The 22087-nt window shown below is 42.9% G+C and overlaps 1 protein-coding gene across 3 annotated transcripts; it reads left to right on the forward strand.

Moving 5' to 3' along the window:
* Nucleotides 1-1101: 1101 nt before the first annotated feature.
* Nucleotides 1102-21750, forward strand: LOC140381117 (transmembrane protein 255B-like). Of its 3 annotated transcripts, none has more exons than XM_072465140.1 (9): nt 1102-1334; nt 2268-2410; nt 2792-2854; nt 17542-17631; nt 18990-19070; nt 19731-19816; nt 19899-20073; nt 20417-20560; nt 21280-21750. In XM_072465140.1, the coding sequence occupies exons 1-9, from the start codon at nt 1262-1264 to the stop codon at nt 21565-21567; spliced, it is 1143 nt and encodes a 380-aa protein (XP_072321241.1). In that variant the 5' UTR covers nt 1102-1261; the 3' UTR covers nt 21568-21750. The 3 variants fall into 3 exon arrangements, with proteins under 3 accessions (XP_072321241.1, XP_072321242.1, XP_072321243.1); XM_072465141.1 differs by having other exon boundaries at nt 19899-20055; XM_072465142.1 differs by having other exon boundaries at nt 19899-20055; nt 20420-20560.
* The last annotated feature ends 337 nt before the right edge of the window (nt 21751-22087 follow it).

Here is a 22087-nt window from a genome sequence, read left to right on the forward strand (position 1 = left end):
TTATTATATTCATTATTACGTTTCAATGCATTTTGGTTGAGAAATGATGCTCTTCATAAAAAAATAATAATAATAATTAACATTCATTCTAAATACATGAGCTCCATCTGGTGATACAGACAGCTCTTTGGTTTATATGATTTCCTAATTTAGAGTCAGTTTATGCATATTTTGTCCTCTTTTGGGTCATTTCTTGGTTAGAACTATCAAGAACAATTAAGTCCACTTTTAGACCCTGTTTAGTCCCAGATTAAACCCGGAATAGTCCTATTATATAAATGTTTTACAGCTTGGAAGCCAAATCTTTTATTTATTGTTGTTTGATGTAAATTGAGGCTGTAAATTGAGAGCCTCTGTGTAAATAAAATGTTGCGATTGTAATTCATTGTAAATAAACTTGAATAATGACTACACATTTCCCTTGGGTTTTGTAAGTAATAATGGAAATTGTACATCATTATTGCAAAATGATGTTTTGCAATGTGAAGTAAATGTGCAAAATATGTTAAAACCACTACAAAATAATAATAATAATGCAAAGATAAATAAAATAACACTTAGACAAACAAAAGCATGAATATATATTGGATCAGTGTAAGTGGTTTTAGGACGGTCATCTCGAGTGTTCACGTTGTGTCCAGTAGAGGGCGCCACAATGCAAGAGCCTCCCTCATTGCTGCGGCTGCTCAGGTAAACATCAGAATCAATTGTTTTTTAAGACACTTTGGTAAAATACAATGTGCAGATACATAATAAAAACCTAATGTTCTGCCTAATCCTACACAATCTCTCTCTCTCTCTCTCTCTCTCTCTCTCTCTCTCTCTCTCTCTCTCTCTCTCTCTCTCTCTCTCTCTCTCCTCTCTCTCTCTCTCTCTCTCTTCTCTCTCTCTCTCTCTCTCTCTCTCTCTCTCTCTTCTCTCTCTCACTCTCTCTCTCTCTCACTCTCTCTCTCACTCTCTCTCTCTCTCTCTCTCTCTCTCTCTCTCTCTCTCTCTCTCTCTCTCTCTCTCTCTCTCTCTCTCTCTCTCTCTCTCTCTCTCTCTCTCTCTCTCTCTCTCTCTCTCTGCTTCACCAAACTTCAGAGCATCACATCTCACTCCACCCGGGACACGTCGACCACTCTAACTAGTCTTTTTCAGCCATGTCCATCAGATAAACACAGCACACGTTGAAGATCCGCTGCTCGGTGACTATGAGGACTGAGTGATCCTAGAGGGGAAGAAAAACGCATCTTTAAAAAAAATTCAGATCTCTTTGAAAATGCCTCAACCAGAAACAACTCCAGCACAACAGGCTCCACGGCCAAATGTAGCCGAGGTGGTGGACTCTGAGGGTAAGACAGCTCAAATACAAATCATGCCTTTAGTCTGGGCATAACTACTGGAAATGTGTCATATAAATGTGTCATAAATAGAAAGTAGCTGCCACTGTCTGCCAAAGCAACTTTCTATTTATTCTGAAAGGATTGATTAACCCTGTGTGTTTGTTTATCTCCATGAAGATGATTTTGCGCAGACTTTTATTGCTCTGACTTGGATGTTTGACAGTGTGGCATCTAATTATGTGTGTTTTAACTGCTCAAACCCGCTATTTCTTACTGCCAGCACCCCTCCACTCTCCACAGATCTGACCTGTAACCTGATCCGCTTCCCTCAACCGAGATAGACACGTTTAATGCCATACTGTGGAAGATTCTAGGCAAAGCAATTACGTCTCCATGACGACAAGCAGTTACACAAAATATTTCCAACGTCACAACGTATAAGCCCTAGAGATGCAACAATAACCAAAACATTGTGATGTCGTTTGTGAAAAGTCATACAGGGGTGAGAGATATTGACAAAAATGAGTATTTCAATGTTTTTTGATTATGTTTATGATGTCTTTAAACGCACTAGTTGAGTGAAGAAATATCACCTTATACCTTAATTTCTGTCTTTTTATAGCATTTGTTACTTTAAGCGACATACTTTATATTCAAATGTTGCATATCTTCGAAACAACAATATAATCAGAATCGCGATACATTGCCCACCACTAACTGTCACAATACATAGAATCACAAGCTTCTAAATTGCTTAAATGCATCCACAGACAAATAAAAACATAATTGTTATTTAGCACTTTCATATGCAAGTGTTTGGAATATGAGTCATAAAAAGTTGCTCTGTAATAGCAGTGGGCTCTGATGAGAATAAGACTGTCTAAGGTTCTCCTGCATGTGGCTGCGTTTCCCTCTAATAACACGACTCCTGCGTCCCTGTAGTGCAGTACTATCGGCGGGGCAGGACGGCTCTGTGGGTCACCGTCTTGCTGCTCTTCCTGTCCCTGATCGTCCTCACGATCGGGTTCATCGCGGCCACTCGGACGTCCAACGTGAGCGTGGCGGGATTTTACTCCGGCATCACGGTACGGGGCATCACAATATCAAACCGACACTCCCGGACCGTGTGCAGTGTGTTCATATCTATCTGAAAATGTCACTTTTTGGACACATTCATGGGTTTCAGACATAATTGATATGAAGGATTTGACATATATATCTATATATATACATATATATACATCCTCACACAACTATTCAAATCGGGAAAGAATCATTTGCCTGAAACCCGTGAATAGATTCTGAGATTCCGACATTTATTTCTTTAACTGCGTCTCATTTCAAGTAAAACACATCAGTCAAAAGAACACTTCACTTCACTTTTGAGACGTTTTGAAGCCTTTTGTTGATCCGGGAGCCTCATGGTCACACAGTCTTCTCTTAACCATCTCAACATTTGTGTTTAGCTGAGCTTTGGGGCATTTCTCGGCGTCGTCGCGCTCCATCTCGTAGAAAACCGCCGACCAATGGTGAGTGCAACCTTGTCCGTTTCAACTGCATGATCAAACTGTAATTCAAGACAAAGGTTTTCAATGCAGTGAAGTTTGGGTTAAAGTTTAGATTAAAAAGAGAAATCATCTATAGCTAAAAAGGTGTATTATGTTTGTCCGTCCAGCTAACGATGAATAGGAAACGACATCTGGCATGAAAAAAAAGAAAAGGTTTAATTATTATCCACATTACAACCTGTGATGAGGCAAATGTTGTTGTTTTTGTTGTTACTGTTGTGTTTAAAGCCAATAAGACATCAGGAAACTGCAGATGGTGTGGAACATCTCTGTATTTATGACATCTCTGTACATCGTCCCTTCACATAAAGACTAAACTAAAATAAACATAAATCCCGTTAGTTCAGTTTGTCGGCAAGGCGAGAATAGCCCATAAATTGTTTTGCTCGACGTTTCATTTCTAAATTGGCTCAGAAGATAATTATCACGGCTGGCACTTACTACGTGTTATTATTCCACCCAAATACATCGGTGTGATAGTTCCGGTTAACTAGTCTAACTACCGGTACACGACTTTATAAGTACATTACACTGCTCTTTTACGATCACCGGTAAATGTGATTATTGCACTTATGGCCTTTGTTTGGAGGATACATGACCTGGAGTCGTGGTTTGAACGGGATTGGCCCAAGCCTCCAGCGACGCAATTGAATAAATATTGATATTGGGACAAATTTGGCGTCAAATGGTAAACAAAAGAGAGAGGGAGGGTCAGAAACAGGCATCGAGACAACTCTGGAGCTCTGAAGGCGGACATAACGGGACATTAAAGTTATAACGGGGCAATAACGGGCGTGCATTGAGGACAGGGGTGAGTTCGTGTGTCAGTTCACTTGTAAACCTGAAACTTGACGAGAGTGACTCAGCAACGATGAGTGATTTAGCACTTTACTGTTGACGGAAATGATGATATTCTATTAAATCGAGGCGGCTTCCATTCCTATCTAGTACTATTACTACTATATAACTGTTACCACTACTTCTTCAATGCTAATACTACTACATCAACTTCTTTTCTACTGCAGTTTCTCGCAGGGCAAACAACAATGACTTTAAAATGGTAAAAGTGTCTTGATTTTTAAAGCTTTGTCCAGATGAATGTAGCCTAATGTAATAATATACTTTTGTTTTTTTACATTTTTAACAACCACAGTGAAGGACTTAAAGGGGAGAGTATGTCAAATCAACGATAGAAAGCTTTTTACCATGTGATTCTGTTCTGGCTTTCATACAGTTCCTTACAGTTGTATTTCGACTGATTCATTCATGTTTCGAGTAGTCCCACAATAGATCGTTTAAACATTTCAGATTAATATAGCGGCATACGGTTGTTTAAATGTAAAATGAAACGTCGTTCCGCTGTAATCGAACAATCGCAGGAGCATTTTTCCCTCTGCTATCTACATTTATATCAGCAGTTTGTCCTGTTGCTGTCAGAGAGTTGGACCTGTTCCTCTGATGCTGTTGCCACTTGAGTCTTTGTGTGTAGTGAATTTTTCATGTCCGTGTGGAGTCTCAGATCACCGTGGCTTGTGTTACCGCTGGCTGGAGCCAAGGCCGAGCCGCGCCGAGGTGATGGATGTGATGTTTTCATACGTTTAACTTGTACATGATGAGTTTGTGGTTGGAAATGGGGACATTTTAGTTTCACTGACGTTTTGGATTACAAAACAGTGGATACAGAGATACTTACTCGTAGACTGCAGGTTAGGACGACAAATGTGAATATTTTAACTTAAGATACGCTGAGAGAAGACGAGAGAAGACGAGAGAATATTTTTTGGCTCACAGTGGGGAAATTCCAGTGTTGCAACGCACAGTCCAAGAACAGCAGGAGAATGGAAACATGCAATAAGAAACCAAGATTAACAACTATTCAAAGTAGACTTAGATCTAACACAGATTGTGAGTATTGTGAGAAAAAACATCACAATTTAATGATTATCCACGGTACTAACATGATACTATTCCTCAAGTTTGTCACCAACTTTTCAACTTTCTGAAAGACAAAATAAAATTAAACATGATTTCAAAGTTAAATATGACTTTAAAAAAACTTTTTACATTCAGGTCTTTTTTTGGACTGAACTAAAACAACTTAATTTTGCCTCTAACATGACCAAGATTATACATTTTTGGTCCTCACAATTATATTGTGACCTGAATAATCACGATTATTGATTAACCGAGTAATATTGACATCCCTAATGCTATTATAATATTATGTACAATCAGTGGCTGTGAAAAGTGTGCCTCCTCTTTTCTCAAACCAGATAAATCAGCTTCACTTCATATTTCTTTTACACCTGTCTTAGTGTGACGTTACCTGAACTATACTTTTTGGTTCATACACTACATAAATAATGTTTTTGTTGCAATCTTGTAAAAAAAACTCTTGAAAAAAACCTCTTACACTCTTAATAAAAATAATTATAACACTCTTATTTACAGCTGTTACATGGACAGAAACACCAGGATGATTGACATTATCTCACAGAATTGCACGTGTAGCAACTTCAGCTCTGCCTTAGGATCTATCAGGCATCAACACTTGGTATCAAAAGAGGAAAATAAATTAATAATCTTTTAGTTAACAGTAATCTTATGTCTTTTATCTCCTCTTTGCTCTTTGCTTTTGAACTTTGGAGTACAATCCTACCATTCATTTTTCTGGTATCTGAAATAAAAACAATAACGTTGACCCGAAAAAACTATGATGAAGTATTCAGCGGCGTCAAAAACCAAAGACAGATAAATATATAGACATCACATACTGTAAGACTGTGTGGTGGAGCCTCCTTGAATGTTTAATGCAGTGCAGGAACAGTGCGTGAGTCTCACAGGTGTCGTGTCTTCTTCTCGCTCTGAAACTCGAGACCATCAAAACCAAGTCTCATTAAAGAACAACAAACTGGAGCAAAGAAACACTCTGACACCCGAGGCTCCTGTCACGCGGCTTCCTGGAGATGTGGAGAAAAAGCACTCGTAAAGTGGCTGTTACTGTCCCTTTGGCAACCTTTTCTTTCAACTCGTTTAACTCTTTTAAAAGGTGTTAATTATGTACGTAGCTGTAGCCGCAAGTAGTGCTCTATTTAAATGTAGATATGTCAACTTTATTCTTATATTAGAAACAAAAATGAATGAATGACTTATATTTTGCAGTATTTAGCAGTAAAATAGTTATAATTTGACTGAACAAATATCTTAAATGAGGTTTGTCCCTTGTATGGTTACTATAGCAACTTCAGCGCTTGTGCAAAGCTAACTGGGCATGTGCAATGACAGCGGCTGATTAATTAACAGGAGCGGCGATTCATCCAAAAGGTTATGCTCTTTTATTATGTGCAGCATCTTATACTCACATTTTTATTGTATTTAATGGGTTTTACTCACATGACTCCTCCTTTTATGTAAATCATTCAAAGGTAATGGTGGTTTCCAGATTTTTAAATATACTAAAGTGTGTATATATTGCAGTCTATTTTTATTTGACTTGTAAATCAATTCTATTTGATATATTTTGCTATATTCTGCTTCTTCATTGTTGTATGTTGCACTTTAACCCTGATTCTGATCACATTTGGGGGCAAAAGCCAGATTTCCCTATTGATGACATTGTGTTTTGCCATGAAATATCTAAAAGGTAAATTCAGATGTTTTTTTTTAATCAGTGATTTTACACATTCACTTCTTGAAAAAAATCTGCATTTTAATTACCGGTATATTCATTTTAGCTTCCTACATCTGCATTAAATATCATTGGCCTTTAAAATATTGTGACGCCATCTGAAACCCAGCAATATTATTACATTTTAGTAACAATGAAAAATAAACATTTGCATCTAACATGTTAAATCAGCTTGTTTGGAAGATGGCTGCATGCAGTATTTTCAACAAAACTATTTCAAAAATGATCATGTTACCGTGTCTGAAATGAGTCTGACTTGACGAGCGACACCTTCACCTTTATCCGTTGGTCCGTGCCATCGGACATTGAGTCACGTCCAGTTACTTCCAGCGTCCCCCATGCCCTTTTGTACCTGCATTCTGAACTCGGACCAACACACAATTACCTTAATCTATATTTCAATGGACTGGATCGCATTACTTCATTAAAACCATTCAGGATTTAGCTGTAAAAATCACAATGACTTTGCCCCCTTCTCTGCGTCTTATCTGGCCCTCCGTGTCTGAAATAAAACTTTGTGTCCCCTCGCTGCCTCTTACACGCTCTGTTCTCTCTTCTTTACGACGAAACGCTTCAGATGCCCTGCCCTTAACTGCCCCTATCTCGCGCTCTTCTTCTTCTATCCTCCCTGTGTAACCTTGAGGAGCCAAAGCATTTGAACGGTTGTATTGTAGCTTGTTCAGACGGTGACACTTATTACTCGCGGTGGTCTTGATTAGTCAGTGGAACATTGAGCTTACGTAACCCGATAAAGAGAGCTTGACCCGGGGCTATAAAGTAACTCATGGTGTCGCTAAACTAAATTAACTGGGAAATTGGTTAAATTGGAGGTTCTCTAAATGTGGTACGGGGTCATAAAGGGTGATTTTGCTTTGCAGTTCAAAAGCAAATTGATTTGGATAATGTTTTAGTCTCCTTCTGGATGTTTCAAAGTAATTCAATCCTGGTTTTGACTTTGTTGAAAGTGTAAAACTAGACTCAAAACGTATTGATAGTTAAAAAGTCACATAAACAGGACAAATTGTGACCTTCCCTGAACCGTTTTATAAGCTTGAGCTTTATGAGAACTAGCAAAGTAAAGTATTTCGTGCTGAAAATTACATTATTTTGACTAAAAACGAAATCTTTTCCGTAATACTGGATTGTTAAAGCTTGAAATTCTCTCTTATAGTCTTAATTTTGATCTAATTTGTTCTAATTTTTCATCAGTTTAGTCCAGTTTTTTGTTGTTATTTAGCCCTGGTACCTGGTTTTAAGTTCTGGTTTAGACCTGGTTTTAATCATGTACATTTTATACAAGCTTGAATTAAAGTATGGTCATGTTCTTAAAATAACCCTTTGATAGATGAGATTTGATGTTATTTGGATTAAGCCTGTTTTGTCCATAGAAACTACTTTGAAAACAGAATGAGAAGGAACTGGAGCCCCTGGTCTGGCCTGTCATGTTTGGTTTCTGAGATGAAGTTTTACGCCTGTGCTCGTGCTGATGTCATGTGAAGTAATGCTCTGGCTCGCTCCGCCTCGCGCTCACGACCCATAAAACCAAAGTCATTTAAAGCGCTAATGAAGTAGAGAGTCTGGCCCAAGGCTGGCAGATAAAGCTCTATTGAAAAAATAAACTGTTTTCTCAGCCGGGGTTTTGCCACATCTTTTAAAATTTACACCTGAAATAGACCGGTCTGATTAAGCGGGTCAATGGATCGGACATAATGCAGTTTGAATGATTTAAATGTAAATGATCTACTGTGTTAAGCCTTTGACTGTGGCCAATGAGGAGATATACAGGTCACTATAAAGACTTTTAACAAGATCCCATTCAAACTTTACAATCAGGAATTCATTACGGACCATTTGAAATGCCACACGCCTCGATTATAGAACCGAGTGCGTCATTAACGGGGCCCTTTAGTGTACACAACCTTTGCCGTCCTCACTACAGTCAAGCTTTAAACTTTATGCAAGAATAAAAGAGTTCAAAGTATTGTAACTTTGAGCTAATATGTATTGTTTAATCAGAGACATAGCGTTGGCTGAATGTGTATTGATAAAGAAGATATGCTTTCTTTAATTAAGTAGGTCACCATTTTAATTTTGTTCATAGAAATTATTCCATTGACCTCCTGCATCAAATCTGTATTTACATGTTTACATTTTGAAGAATGAACATTTTTGAACCCGGCATGTGTCACTTGGAGTCTTCATTTTTCAAATAATCGCAGCTAAATGTATGTGGGCGGGGATAAGGGGTAGGTGATACCGTAATATGTCTGATTGGTCGAGTCTCAGTTGCAGGACAGTACAGGGTTACTCAAACTCAAATAGTAGGAAAGTAGGAAACACTGTTGTAACAAGGTTAAAAGCTCACAAAATGTTAAAATGTTCTATAATGTGTCTGTTCTGAGACGCTTGTAGTTCCACTGTGCACCAGTAGATGGAGTCATAAGCTGTTCTTTTGAAATGATGTGTGTTAGATTAAATTGAACCAGTAGAAGTAGTAACAAAGTAATAGTTGCTGACATAAACAAGAATAAATGTCTCAGCATACTTGAATTGCTCAGAGGCACAGCTTGGAGAAGTTGTAAATAAAATATAAATTATGTCCACAGCATCATTTAGCTGCATAACAAGGAAATACATTTTTTAATTTGTTGTTTTAGTCCAGACGGTTTGATCCTGTGGGGAAAGTGAAACAGCAATGAAATAAACTCAAAGCAATAAAAAGTGAAGCATCTGTGATCAAACAGCTGGTTACACTGCTCTGTGATGGACATTACTGCAGCAAGATTATACGTACAATAAGCATATATGATGTATTTTACATCAGATATGTACAATATATACGAACATTGTGCATGTATGATGTATTTTACATGCAAGTTAAAAAAAAAAACACTGGGACAATGAAGTAGAGGTGGATGATTTAGATTGATCCAATCCATCCATCCATATCTATCCATTCATCAGAAATGTGATGTAATTGTCATGATTGAGGTCCAAAATGTACCACAAATGTGCAGAAATATCACTTTATGAATGTGAACAATTACCTAAAATGTCCTTGATCAGCAGCGATCTTGGCTCACTGTGAGTTTTAGTTTTAGCTGAAGTGAGATAAAGGGGATTAAACTGACTTGTTTGACCTCAGGCTCGTACTTGGACCATGACTTACCCACACGCCTCCTTAAAGTCATTTTAAGTTGTGGTAAACTACTTTAACTAATGAAAGTGTCTAAGGACAAGAAGTGTCTTCAAATGAGATTATAGTTATACCTTAAGTTATATTAGCAAATGAGCCAAATATTTTTTTTTAAATCTCTGACCATTAATAAAATCTGCTTATTATTTTACGTTATTATTTATGTTTTAGTATTGATATTAGAAATATTAGGCTTATAATACAGAAAACCCCCCAAAACTATTAGGTTATTTCAAAACGTCAATGATGAATGCCAACTTCAGTCATTTACAAAGATAGTGGGAAGTTAATCCAAACTTTGAGCAAATAATTAAGTAAGTAAATAAAACGAAAGTTACATATGTAACTACGGTTCTATTTCATCCCTACTGACCGCCAGAGGGCGGTGCTGAAGCACTGAATGTTCCCTTCGCACATGCGCAGTTCGAGTAATTATACCAAATGAGTCACACCTGTGACCCTGGATGGCACCCAGAGGTAATATATTCCCCCGCCATCCATCACTCCGTTCTCAGAATCTTCTCGCGAAACCGCAAGGATTCGGAGTGACAGAGCGCCTCTGGCGGTCATCCAGGATTCATAGAACCGTAGATACATATGTAACTTTCGTTCTATTTCATCCCTACTGACCGCCAGAGGGCGGTGCTGAAGCACTGAATGACATAATACCAGCTATGTCACGAAGAATCCCAAGCACATACCTCACTGAGAAGGACCTGGGGATTCCTGGAGAACCACACCAAGAGGATGTGGAGCGGCCACATTGACGCTGTAGAATCTGGCGAAAGTGCCCGGCCCAGTCCAAGATGCAGCCTTGCATATAGCTCCCAATAGAACGCCCTTCATGGCGGCCCAGGAAGTGGAGACGCTTCTGGTGGAATGAGCCCTCACGCCGGGTGGTGGGGGGAGTCCTGCCACACCGTAAGCACGGCGAATCACATCGACAACCCAATGCGAAAGACGCTGTCTGGATAGTGGACAGCCCTTCTTAGCACCACCGTAGCATACGAACAGCTGGTCTGGGTGCCTTATGTCTGCAGTTGCCGCAATATAGGCCTGCAATGCCCTCACTGGGCACAATGACCGGAGCCTGTCCCTGCCTTCTCCAGCTGGGGGCTCATACCGAGCCAAACTCAAAGGCCGGTTGCAATGAGCGCGGGACAACACCTTGGGCAGAAACGTCGGATTCGGCCATAAGGTGACACCGGAGTCATTCGAGCTCCATCTGAGACGTGTGGGACTGACCGAAAGGGCATGTAACTCACTGACTCTTTTCGCGGAGACCATGGCCAACAAGAATGCAGTCTTCCCAGACAGCCATTTAATGTCCGCCTGTGCCAAGGGTTCAAATGGAGGTTGGCAGAGGGAATCTAACACCACTGACAAGTCCCATATTGGGGCACGTGGAGCGACGGAGGGCCGCAACCTACGAGCTCCCCGTAAAAAAGTGAAACCAAGTTATGACTCCCCACAGTACGATTGTTGACCAAACCATGATTACAAGATATGGCAGCAACATATACTTTCAGGGTCGACGAGGACCGGCCATCATCAAGGAGAGAGGCACCGTACAGGACACCGGGTCCTCACCGTGGGCAGAACACCACTGGGAAAACAGCTTCCACCTGTTCCAATACTGCTGACGAGTAGAGGCATCCCTGGCATTCAGAAGCGTTTGTTTAACCGCATCGGCGAGGCCAGTTAGCTGTGGCTCGGACCCGCCAACGGCCAAACCCACAGCCGGAGGCCTTGAGGGTTCGGATGCCAAATCTGACCTCTCAACTGAGACAGTAGATCTCTCCTGGCCGGAAGGGGCCACGGAGGGCTGCAGCACAGGCTGTACAGTAACAGAAACCACGGCTGTGCCGGCCAGCACGGGGCTATCAGCAATAGCCTGTGACCCTCTTGGAGGACCCTCTGTAGGGTGGGCCAAATCAGTGGAAGAGGAGGAAACTCGTACAGAAGGCCCTGAGGTCATGTGTGTGCCAGAGCATCCTGGCCTAAAGAGCCCGGCGCCCTTGCGAGGGAGAACCATAGCGGGCAGTGGGTCAACTCTTCTGAGGCGAACAAATCTACTTGCGCCTGACCAAAAAGGCCCCAAATCGTGTGCACCACCTCAGGGTGGAGGGAACACTCTCCCGGAAGGGGTTGCTGCCGTAAAAGAAAGTCTGCCACGGAATTGCTTTCTCCCGGCAGATAGACAGCTCTCAGTGTGGACAGACAAGGCGCAGCCCATCTCAACAGATTGCGAGACACCTCGAGGAGCCGAGCCGATTTGACACCTCCCTGATGGTTGATGTGATAAACCGTGGAGGTGTTGTCCGACCGAACCAGAATATGTTTCCCTCTCAGGTGTGGCAGGAAATGCCTGAGAGCCAGATGAACAGGCAAGGCAAGGCAAGGCTAGTTTATTTGTAGAGCACATTTCATACACAAGGCAATTCAAAGTGCTTCACAGAAGGAAAAATGCAATAAAATCACAAAGAAATTACAGAAACATAAATACAATAAAATTAACTAAATTAAAAATTATCAATCCAACTGATTTTCTAAACTAATAAAATCACAAACAAAAGAGAAGAGTGGAAAGAAAAAATCCTTTCAGTCATATGCGCAGCTAAACAAAACTGTTTTTAGCTTAGATTTGAACATTGTCAGAGTAGAAGCCTGTCTCACATCTTCAGGAAGACTGTTCCAGATTTTAGCTGCATAAAACTGAAACGCAGATTCCCCATGTTTTGTCCTGACTCTGGGCACCAGCAAGAGGCCGGTCCCTGAGGTCCTCAGAGTCCGAGATGGTTCATATGGCACTAACATATCCAAGATGTACTTTGGTGCTAGGCCATGGAGACTTGTACACAAGCAGAGCTGCTTTAAAGTCTATTCTCTGAGCCACAGGGAGCCAGTGCAGAGACCTGAGAACAGGACTAATGTGATCATACTTCCTGGTTCTGGTCAGGACCCGAGCAGCAGCGTTCTGGATGTACTGCAGCTGTTTTACAGCTCGTTTGGAGAGGCCAGTGAGCAGGCCGTTACAGTAGTCTAATCTACTGGAGACAAACGCATGGATAAGTCTCTCTAAATCTGGTTTTGACACTATATTTTTGATTTTGGCAATGTTTTTTAGATGGTAAAAAGCTGCTGATGTTATTGATTTGACGTGGCTATTAAAGTTCAAGTCTGAGTCCATTATTACCCCCAGATTTCTAATTTGGTTTGTAGGTTTTAGAGCGAGACTCTGGAGGTGACCGCTAACACTTTCTCTTTGTTTCTGTGGGCCAAAAACGATTATTTCAGTCTTGTCTGAGTTCAGCTGGAGAAAGTTGTTTTGCATCCACAAACTGATCTGTTGGATGCAGTGACAGAGTGAATCTACTGGTCCATAGTCACCTGCCGATAGTGAAACATAGATCTGAGTGTCGTCTGCATAATTGTGATAGGACACATTTTCACTGCGTATCAACTGACCTAACGGCAGCATGTAGAGGTTGAACAGAAGGGGACCCAGGACTGACCCTTGGGGCACTCCACAGGTCAGGGTCATATGGTCTGAGACACAGCTACCAATTTCAACAAAGTACTTCCTGTCTTCCAGATAGGACCTTAACCAGTTTAGGGCAATGCCAGTGATGCCCACCCAGTCCTCTAGTCTCTGTAAGAGGATCCCATGATCGACAGTGTCAAAAGCAGCACTCAGATCTAACAGAATTAAGACTGAGGCTTTGCCCGTGTCAGTGTTCAGGCGGATGTCATTTGTCACCTTGACAAGAGCAGTCTCAGTACGCAGTTCTAAAACATTGATGTGATCCAAGCGATCCCTCTGAGACCACATCCCTTGGACCATCCTGTGCTGCCATACCACACCCCATCCTGTGGTGCAGGAGTCGGTGGTAACCACCTCCCTGCGACACACCACCAAGCCCATGGGGACCTCTCTCGCCAAATACTGCCTGTCCCTCCATGGAGCCAGTGCATGCAAGCACTGCCACGTCACCCGAAGCGTTCGCCTTCGGTGCCGTGTAGCGTCCAGGTGGAAACTGTTCAGCCACCGCTGCAGAGGATGCAATGACAGGAGGCCGAGGGGCACAATGCGTGTAACGGAGGTCAGCTTCCCCACAAGTTGAAGAAACTCGATGAAAGGGTGCCGACTAACAGGCCCGAAACGAGAGACCATATTTTGAATGTCGTCCAGCCGACGAAGTGATGGACGAGCCTTCATCGACACAGTATTTAACTCTATTCCCAGAAATGTGGCCCTCTGGGATGGGACCAGGTTACTCTTCCCCATATTCACTCTGAAGCCCAGCTGGGTCACATGAGCCAGCAGGCGAGTTGTATCCCGGATGACTTGCGCTCGGAATGGAGCGCAAATTAGCCAGTCGTCCAGATATGGTAGGACTATCAGTCCATTGGCCTGCAAAGGCGCAAGGGCTGCTTTCACACATCGTGTGAACACTCTCGGGGAAAGGGAGAGTCCGAATGGGAGCACCCGGAATTGCCAATGGCTGCCTAGATAGGCAAACCTGAGAAACTGCCGATGTTGAGGTGCAATGGGCACGTGGAAGTAGGCATCTTCAAGATCTACAGACGTGACCCACTCCCCGTCTGTGAGTGACTGAAGAACCTCTCCTGTGGTGAGCATGTGGAATGGCAACACCTTCAGGAAATGGTTGAGTCCCCTGAGATCCAAAACGGGATGAAATCCGCCTGTCTTTTTGGGCACGAGAAAATACGTGGAGTAGTAGCCTCCGGGTTGCACAGAGGATCTACTGCCTCGATGGCACCCTTGGCCAGGAGGACGGATAGCACCTGGGTCAATGCTTGAGCTTTTGCCGGGTCGCTGATCATAGTCATCTTGACCCAGCCTGACATGTGTGGCCGGTGTTGGAATTGCAGTCGATACCCATGAGTAAAGGTGGCAACCACCCATGGGTCCGACGCATGAATAGTAGCTGAGCTGCTGATTGGAAAAATATCCGACCGACGGCCGGCCTGAATGTTTCAGTTTCGTGCCCCTCGGCCCCTAGGGGCCCTGGGGGGGCGACGGCCAGTACCCGAAGGTCTTGGCTGGTGTCCCGGTTGGCGTGGGGTGCCGCGAAATCCCCTGTCAGGACCCTCTGGGGGGTAGCATACCCCACCAGACCAACTCCGCGAAGGTGGCTGAAAACTAGGGCCAGCCGTCTGGCGTCTCACAGACCGATGGGTGGGCCCCGCCCAGACCGATGGGTGGGCCCCGCCCTGTTTAGGCCAGAAAGTTGTTGCCTGGTCTGTCGGGCGAGAGCAGTCCGTTCCAACGCTTCCACGGCAGCGGAGCCAAACAACTCACCGGGCTGCACGGGCACACTGCGGAGGGTCCTACGGCACGCCTCAGTGAGGGGAGACTGAGCAAGCCAGATCTGTCGACGGGCTTGAACAAGGTAAGACATAACTCTGCCTAGTTCCCTCGTCATAAGCGCAAAAGCCTGTAGCGCTGTGTCACAAAACATATTTGCAGCAGTATCAGCGGCATCACTCCCTTGAAGGGAGGAAGAGAGCGCCAGCATCACATGAGCCAGTGAATTGCCTAAGCGACCAGCCCGCGCACCGGAATTATATGCCTTGGTCACCAAGTCGTCAAGTCACCCGACATTGTGACCAAGGACATCTAACATCCTGGCGTAATGCCTCCTCAGGGGAAACAATGAGAGACGCAATGGCGGGTTCAACAGCAGGCATGCGATCCAGACCGGCTGCCGATGGATTATGCATAGCGGCCAGAACCCGTCCATCTGATGAGAGCCTCGAAAAGGCGCTCGGATCTCTCCAGTAGGCATGCATCTCTTTAAGATACTCCGTGGACGGCGGCACGACAAAAGGCGTAGGAGCACATCCCCGCCTGAAAAAGCACTGGCAAAGCCGGGCTGCTCAGGCTGCGGAATCTCCACCTGGAGAAACCCCAGGGCTTTACGCAGGACAACCCGCATGGGGCTATCGCCTGAGCCACTAAAACTTAGAGCAGAGTCATAAGAGCCATCCCCAGAACCATGGAAGGATGGTGCCCCCTCCTCATCTCTAAAATGAGAGGCAGATGCTGCCACGGAGAGAACATCGTCCTCCGGAGCAAGAGTAGGCATGGATCAGTAAGGAAATCCAGCCTCAGCAGCAGGGGAATCCACGCGATGAGCCTGCAACATGGACTTCATTGCTTCTAATTCAGCCAATAGCTGCTCCACTCTGGATGTCAGGCCTCGATCTGACTTGGCCTTCTTTTTTGCAGAGCCGTCAGTGCCTGCGGGCTCAGAGAGGCGTTTTGAGCGTCTGGTAGGGGGCGCTCGGCCAGAGGGCGGGAGGTCATTGTCACCAGTCAGGGTCAACTCTGCCAACCTCGACACTCTAACCGCCTGTGGCACATAACTGTAGTTCATGCATGGGTCATCCGAAAGCGCCTCCATCAGGTGGTCAGGGCCAAGGCACGTCGGACAAAGGTCATGACCATCATCAACATGAAGCGCCGACCCACAGTTCACGCAAGAATGGGAGCCATCTATGATCTGGCACCAAATTTAGCGTGTACCAAAGCCAAAACCGGGAGCGGGGGCGCAAACGCTGCCGTCATCGATTAGGGCCACAAGTTAAAGCAAAACCGGTAAAATAATGGGCAGTATTAAAGCCGGTACAGGTGCCAAAACCGGGAGCGGGAGCGCGAACGCTGCCGTCACCGATTAGGGCCACACGTTAACGAAAACAACAGTAAAATACCAGGCAGAATCAAGCCGGTACAGGTGCCAAAACCGGGAGCGGGGGCGCGAACGCTGCCGTCACCAATTTAGGGCAAATAAACTAAGGTAGGGGCGCAACCAGCGGCCCTAAACCCCAGAGAGAAAACAAAACTAAACGTTGTGTACAGCTAACGCTCAAAGAGGCTTAAACTTACACAACCGCTAACACCGTTAGCAATAGTACAGCCTGTCTAAGACGGCAGAACATACCTGAAATGACGGAACGCCGCCTTCACCAATGAGGAAAACGCAAAACAAAAATGACTAACACCGTTAACTCAATAACACAACTGTGATCAGAAACAGCTGATCAGAAACGTAATGCGACTGTGGGAGAGGGTGCGCGAACGCGGCCTCCACCAGAAACAATGCGAAAACAAAGCTACTAACACTGTTAGCGATAGCACGGATGCGATCAGACAACGTTATGTGGTGTGGGAGAGGGTGCGCGTACGCCTGCCTTCGCCAACAATCCACAGCAACGTAGCACAAATAGCAGTTTAAGAAATACCTGTAAATCTCAGCGAAAAACAAATCGTCGCAGTCCTCGGAGGGCGAAATCCGCAGCTCCAACCACTAGGTAGTAGGACTTCAAGCGACTGAAAAGTCAAGTTCTTTGTAATACGAATCGCACGCGAGAAGATTCTGAGAACGGAGTGATGGATGGCGGGGGAATATATTACCTCTGGGTGCCATCCAGGGTCACAGGTGTGACTCATTTGGTATAATTACTCGAACTGCGCATGTGCGAAGGGACCGCCCTCTGGCAGTCAGTAGGGATGAAATAGAACATATGGTGGCAAAACACTGTCACTATTCTGACTTAAATAACGATGCATGTACAGATTTGTCAGGACTTGGGTTTTGGTTTTAACAAAAATGAAATGGTATTAGAAATAAACAATATTCATATAAAAACACATATATGAAGTTAAGCAGGCACCACGCACACTTCTTCAGACACGGTTTCTCAGAGTTAGTGTGTGTTTTTGTCTTGTGTGTGCAGCTGATCGCCTCCATCATCTTCATCAGTATGGGAGTCATCGCAGCCTTCCTTTGTGCCATCGTGGACGGGATCATCGCCTCGCAGCTCATTGTATGTATCCGGGCTATTTTTTGGCTTCAACGTTACTTAAAGAGACGCACTGTTGCTTGTGAGTGAATAGTCTTTTCATAAACTAAGGCTGTATATTTGTTTTAATCTCTTTAATCTCTATTTGTCCATGTGAATCCCCCTGAAATCCAGAATCTCTACGTTTTGACATTATATTCAGTAAAACATATCAATTGGAGGCACACAAAAAGAGCAAATGCACAAGTAAAGTTGATGAGTGATTGAATATTTAATCTGAATTTATGCCACGTGAAAACCACATCATGAAACGTACAACACAGAAAAAAAGTGTGCTTCTTTATAGGGGTTTGGAGTAGAGCATTTGTTTTCTTATGTTGTAGTTGAACCATGGATCTAGATTTATAGTACCGGTATCTACCAATACTAGTATAGATAGGTGTTGTGCATCAAAAAAGTGAAGAATATTGGCTAAAAAGTAAATAAAAGAGCCGTGGAACAACCCGATAACCATAAGATAAGGTCTAGTTAAGCATTTAGCATGTTTAAATCTCTAGAAGTTTAATATTGGGATGAAAATGCTATGAAGTGACGACACAGTAATGCAAATGAAAAATTACACTCAATGAAGCCGCTAAACTGACCCAAGTCCACCAAAGTCTGATCCAAGTGTCGTCGCAGCGGTAATGATCATTTACACTAATTTAGTGGGTCAGTTTAACAACAACTTTATTCTTTATATATGTGGAATGGAATTAGGCTGTTGGTGGTTGTTGTGTTAAAACTGAATATCTAAAGGTGAAGAGTTTGTCACCTGCTCGTCTCCATGGAGATGATAATACTTTGGCTGGAATATTCCACAATATGGCACGGAACCTGTTTATACTGTATGTAGCATTTAGTGTTTTTGATGCTGAAAAGAATACCTACATTCTAACTGTGAACGAGGTCTTCTCGTCAAAGATCAGCGGTCTAATTTATAAACCACATGTATGTGCAAGAATATTACGTACGAGACTCTACACGTCAAGTTTGTGAAAATGGAAATGGTCCGGTCACACAAACGCTGAACTTTACATAGAGGGGCTTTCAGAGATGAGGAAGAAGGCTAGACAGAGGAAAAGTGAGCCAGTTTCAAGAAGTTTATGGACGTTTGAGTTGCGTTTGCCCGTCCATAGACTTTCAGTAAGAATTTCACTTGTTTTAGTTTTATAAGTGAGACCTCTGACCTGTAGCCTGGCCCGGTGACACTACCTGCATTTCTACGTCGATAAGTTTAATGAAATATTATGGAGCTTTACAGGAAAAGCAATAGGGGTTCCATGGAGATAAGCAGGTGGCAGCTTTAATACAATTGTGTTTTGGTTTGTCTTTGACCACAGGACATAAGGCCGCTGGAGGAGAACATGTGCGACTACTATGGAAGTGCTTCTGGATACGCCTACGACAACTACTACACTGAGGTGCCAACGTAAAGACTGGCTATTAGAGATATATTATTCAATCCAGTCCAGTTTATTTGTTGCAGATTTTTACAAAGTACAGAGTTTGCACAGTTCTGCACATATTGAGACATAAACATAGGGGAAATCAAATAAATAAATAGCACACGACCCATGCATTAAAAGTGGGTCTTAAGATGAGACTTAAAAGGGGAATACCTGAATATTTTTGTTGCAAATGAGTATCTTGTGTGTTTTCCACAAGAGTATCTTGTTAGAGCAACACTTTATTTAACAACAAACACACATGCTAATAAAACATTTGATTTAGCATCAACCCAGAAGTAAGGGCTCAAAGCATCATTCTGATTGGCCGTGCTAGGGCGGCCCATCCAAGTTTCACTTCGCTGTCTGAAGAAGCCGTTTTAAATCTGTGAATGAGCCTGAAAGCCTGAAAATGAATGCTTGTGAATATTAACAATGTGCTAAAGGGTTTGTAAGATTTAGTGTGGAAATCAGTTACTTCAGCTTTAAATTCTTGTAAATGTTTTATGTATAGTTATAAATGCATGTTAATGAAATAGGATAGTCTTTATTGTTGTCATGGTTCTAAACTGACTGAAACTACTCATATCACAACTTTTTTTTCCTAAATTATTGCGTAAATATTGAACTTCTCAGGTGACGTGCCGCGCCTCAAACAAAGCCTGCAAACTGGAACTGGAAAGCCACACGTGCTACTGCTGCTACTTGTTCAACTGCGACAGGTCAGCGCCCTTCACGCTCAAACTTACCCATCCATCTGACGTTAAAACTGTGCCGACTGAACTGTATTCGTTTGGTTTCCAGTGACTACAACTCCCAGTACTTCAGGTTCACTGGTGTGAGCAGTTGCTGGGACGTGATCCACCTGCACCGTCTGCTCTGGGCCTGTGTCGTCCTGAACGTGATCGCTGTGTTCCTGGGAATCATCAACGCGGCGCTGCTCGGAGCTTACAAGGATTTGGTAAGCAAGAATCAACAGGTATATTAAAGTTTGTGCATTTAATGTTATAACAATAATCATTATAATCATACATTATTTATTATTATATTGTCGTCACTGGTCAGCTTTAACATGTTTGAACAGTTGCTGATGCTGATAAGAAAAATCTATTCACAGTCTGAATGTCACTTATATTTTCTTCTTTTTTTAAATCTTTCAATTATAAAAAGATAATCAGAAAAAGACAAAACAAACACAGAGGAGCCCACCAAACAAACCATGAGTCAGGCTTATGTCCCCCATGTATCCAACTGTGGGGCAAATACAAGTTTTCCGATCCTAATATTATTGCGTTACGTTTAACACTGAACTTCCCTCGCAGCAGAAACCGTCTCGTTACATCCCTCAGAGTCCAGCGCCTCCGCCTCACATCTTGTACAACCCGAACCAGCACATCCTCACCTACGCCAGCTTCTGCCCCCCTCAGGCCCTGCCCGCCTACCCCAACTACCCCATACCCCTTCAGGTGAGTCCTATGAGAGGAATACAGTGGCTAAAGCTAAAGCCACACATGCAGAAAGGGCTAACCCTCCAGCTGAAGCCCTGACCAAACCTTGATCAAGATGTGGAGATGCAGTGCAGTCAAATGCAGTCGAAAACATGTACGTTAACCTTTAAGACGAGACACAACTAATTATGTTCTGTTGTATTGTTTTCGCATGTTGGAATGACAAGTAAGAAAAATTTACCAAAAGGGAAAACTATTTTTCATTTTATTTTAATACTTTTGGGGCCGTTTGCTTGGAGGAAAAAAGAAAGTCATCTGCACCTAAAATGTTTAATTAATTATTGAATTAACTGACATCCATATATGTATATGGGGTGTTGTAATTTCAAACGAAAGCGGTTTTCACAAAAGAAAACACGGAAGGATTTATTTATATCTTTCTAAAGTTCTAAGTTTTAAAGCTACAACTGCAAATGGGAGAAAAAAGGTGAAACCTGGCTTTAACAATTTATCAGATATGTCCTAAATATAGCAATTTTTCTACCTAAAATGAAAATATCTCTAAGTCTTTATGTTTTTCTGTTCACCTGCCATGTCTCAAGCAGGAGTATTACGTTGCACACATTTTGGCAGTAGAAGTATTAGTAATTTAGACAATTATTAGCTCATGATATTATTAAAAGCTGTTACCTGATAAAAGCTATTAAAAATGTCCCTCATATCTCTGTCTCTCACAGCCCAACCCCGGTTACCCCGCTCCCTCCACGCCTCAGCCCATCCCTGAAGGAGGCTGTCCCACCAACCCTCACCCATGTGACCCTCCTCAGAGCCAGCAGCCACCTCCTCCACCAGGACAGCTGCCCATGGCCCACCCCCAGGTGCCCCCGCAGCCCATGGGACACCCTCACCCGCCGGACAGCACCCAGGAGCCAGGCGGGTACCCAACATGTAATGGCCCTAATGCCCCGATGCTTTATGGAGAGGCGTACGGGCCGTTTGAAAAGCCTCCGCCTTACGCTTACTGAGGTTTAGAGAAGAATAAACAAAATACCATTTGAATCTGGAGCACAAGCTACATTTGGAAACCACCATTCTGGACAACAACTTTTCCATGTTTATCATTTATAAACAGAAATGTGTGACTCAAAAAGCATCAAAACATACTGCGATTTACAGTTAATGTGATCTGATTTGCATATAGAAAACAGATAATACTGTATATATTTATGTATTTATCTATGCTGACAGGAAAGACATTGACCTTTGTTTTACCAGTTTTGCTTTCATGTGGATTGCCCAATTAATTACAGAGATATTGATTACAAACCTGGTGAATAAATCTGCCATCGCACGGTTTAACAGGCCCATTCTCCCATATATTCTGACTTATCCTCCAGCTCAGCGTTAAACCTCTCATGGACTTAAGTTTCCTGTTTAAAAGGTGACGTTTTTAAGGACATTTCAAAACAATGACATTGCTAGAGATTCTACAGTGTTGTAATGTCATGTGAACACAACCTATTCTGTAGCAATCCAAAACGTAAA

The sequence above is a fragment of the Eucyclogobius newberryi genome, unplaced genomic scaffold (assembly GCF_026437365.1).
Source record: "Eucyclogobius newberryi isolate DKJ021-1_F unplaced genomic scaffold, fEucNew1.0.hap1 SCAF_5, whole genome shotgun sequence".
NCBI lineage: Eukaryota > Metazoa > Chordata > Actinopteri > Gobiiformes > Gobiidae > Eucyclogobius > Eucyclogobius newberryi.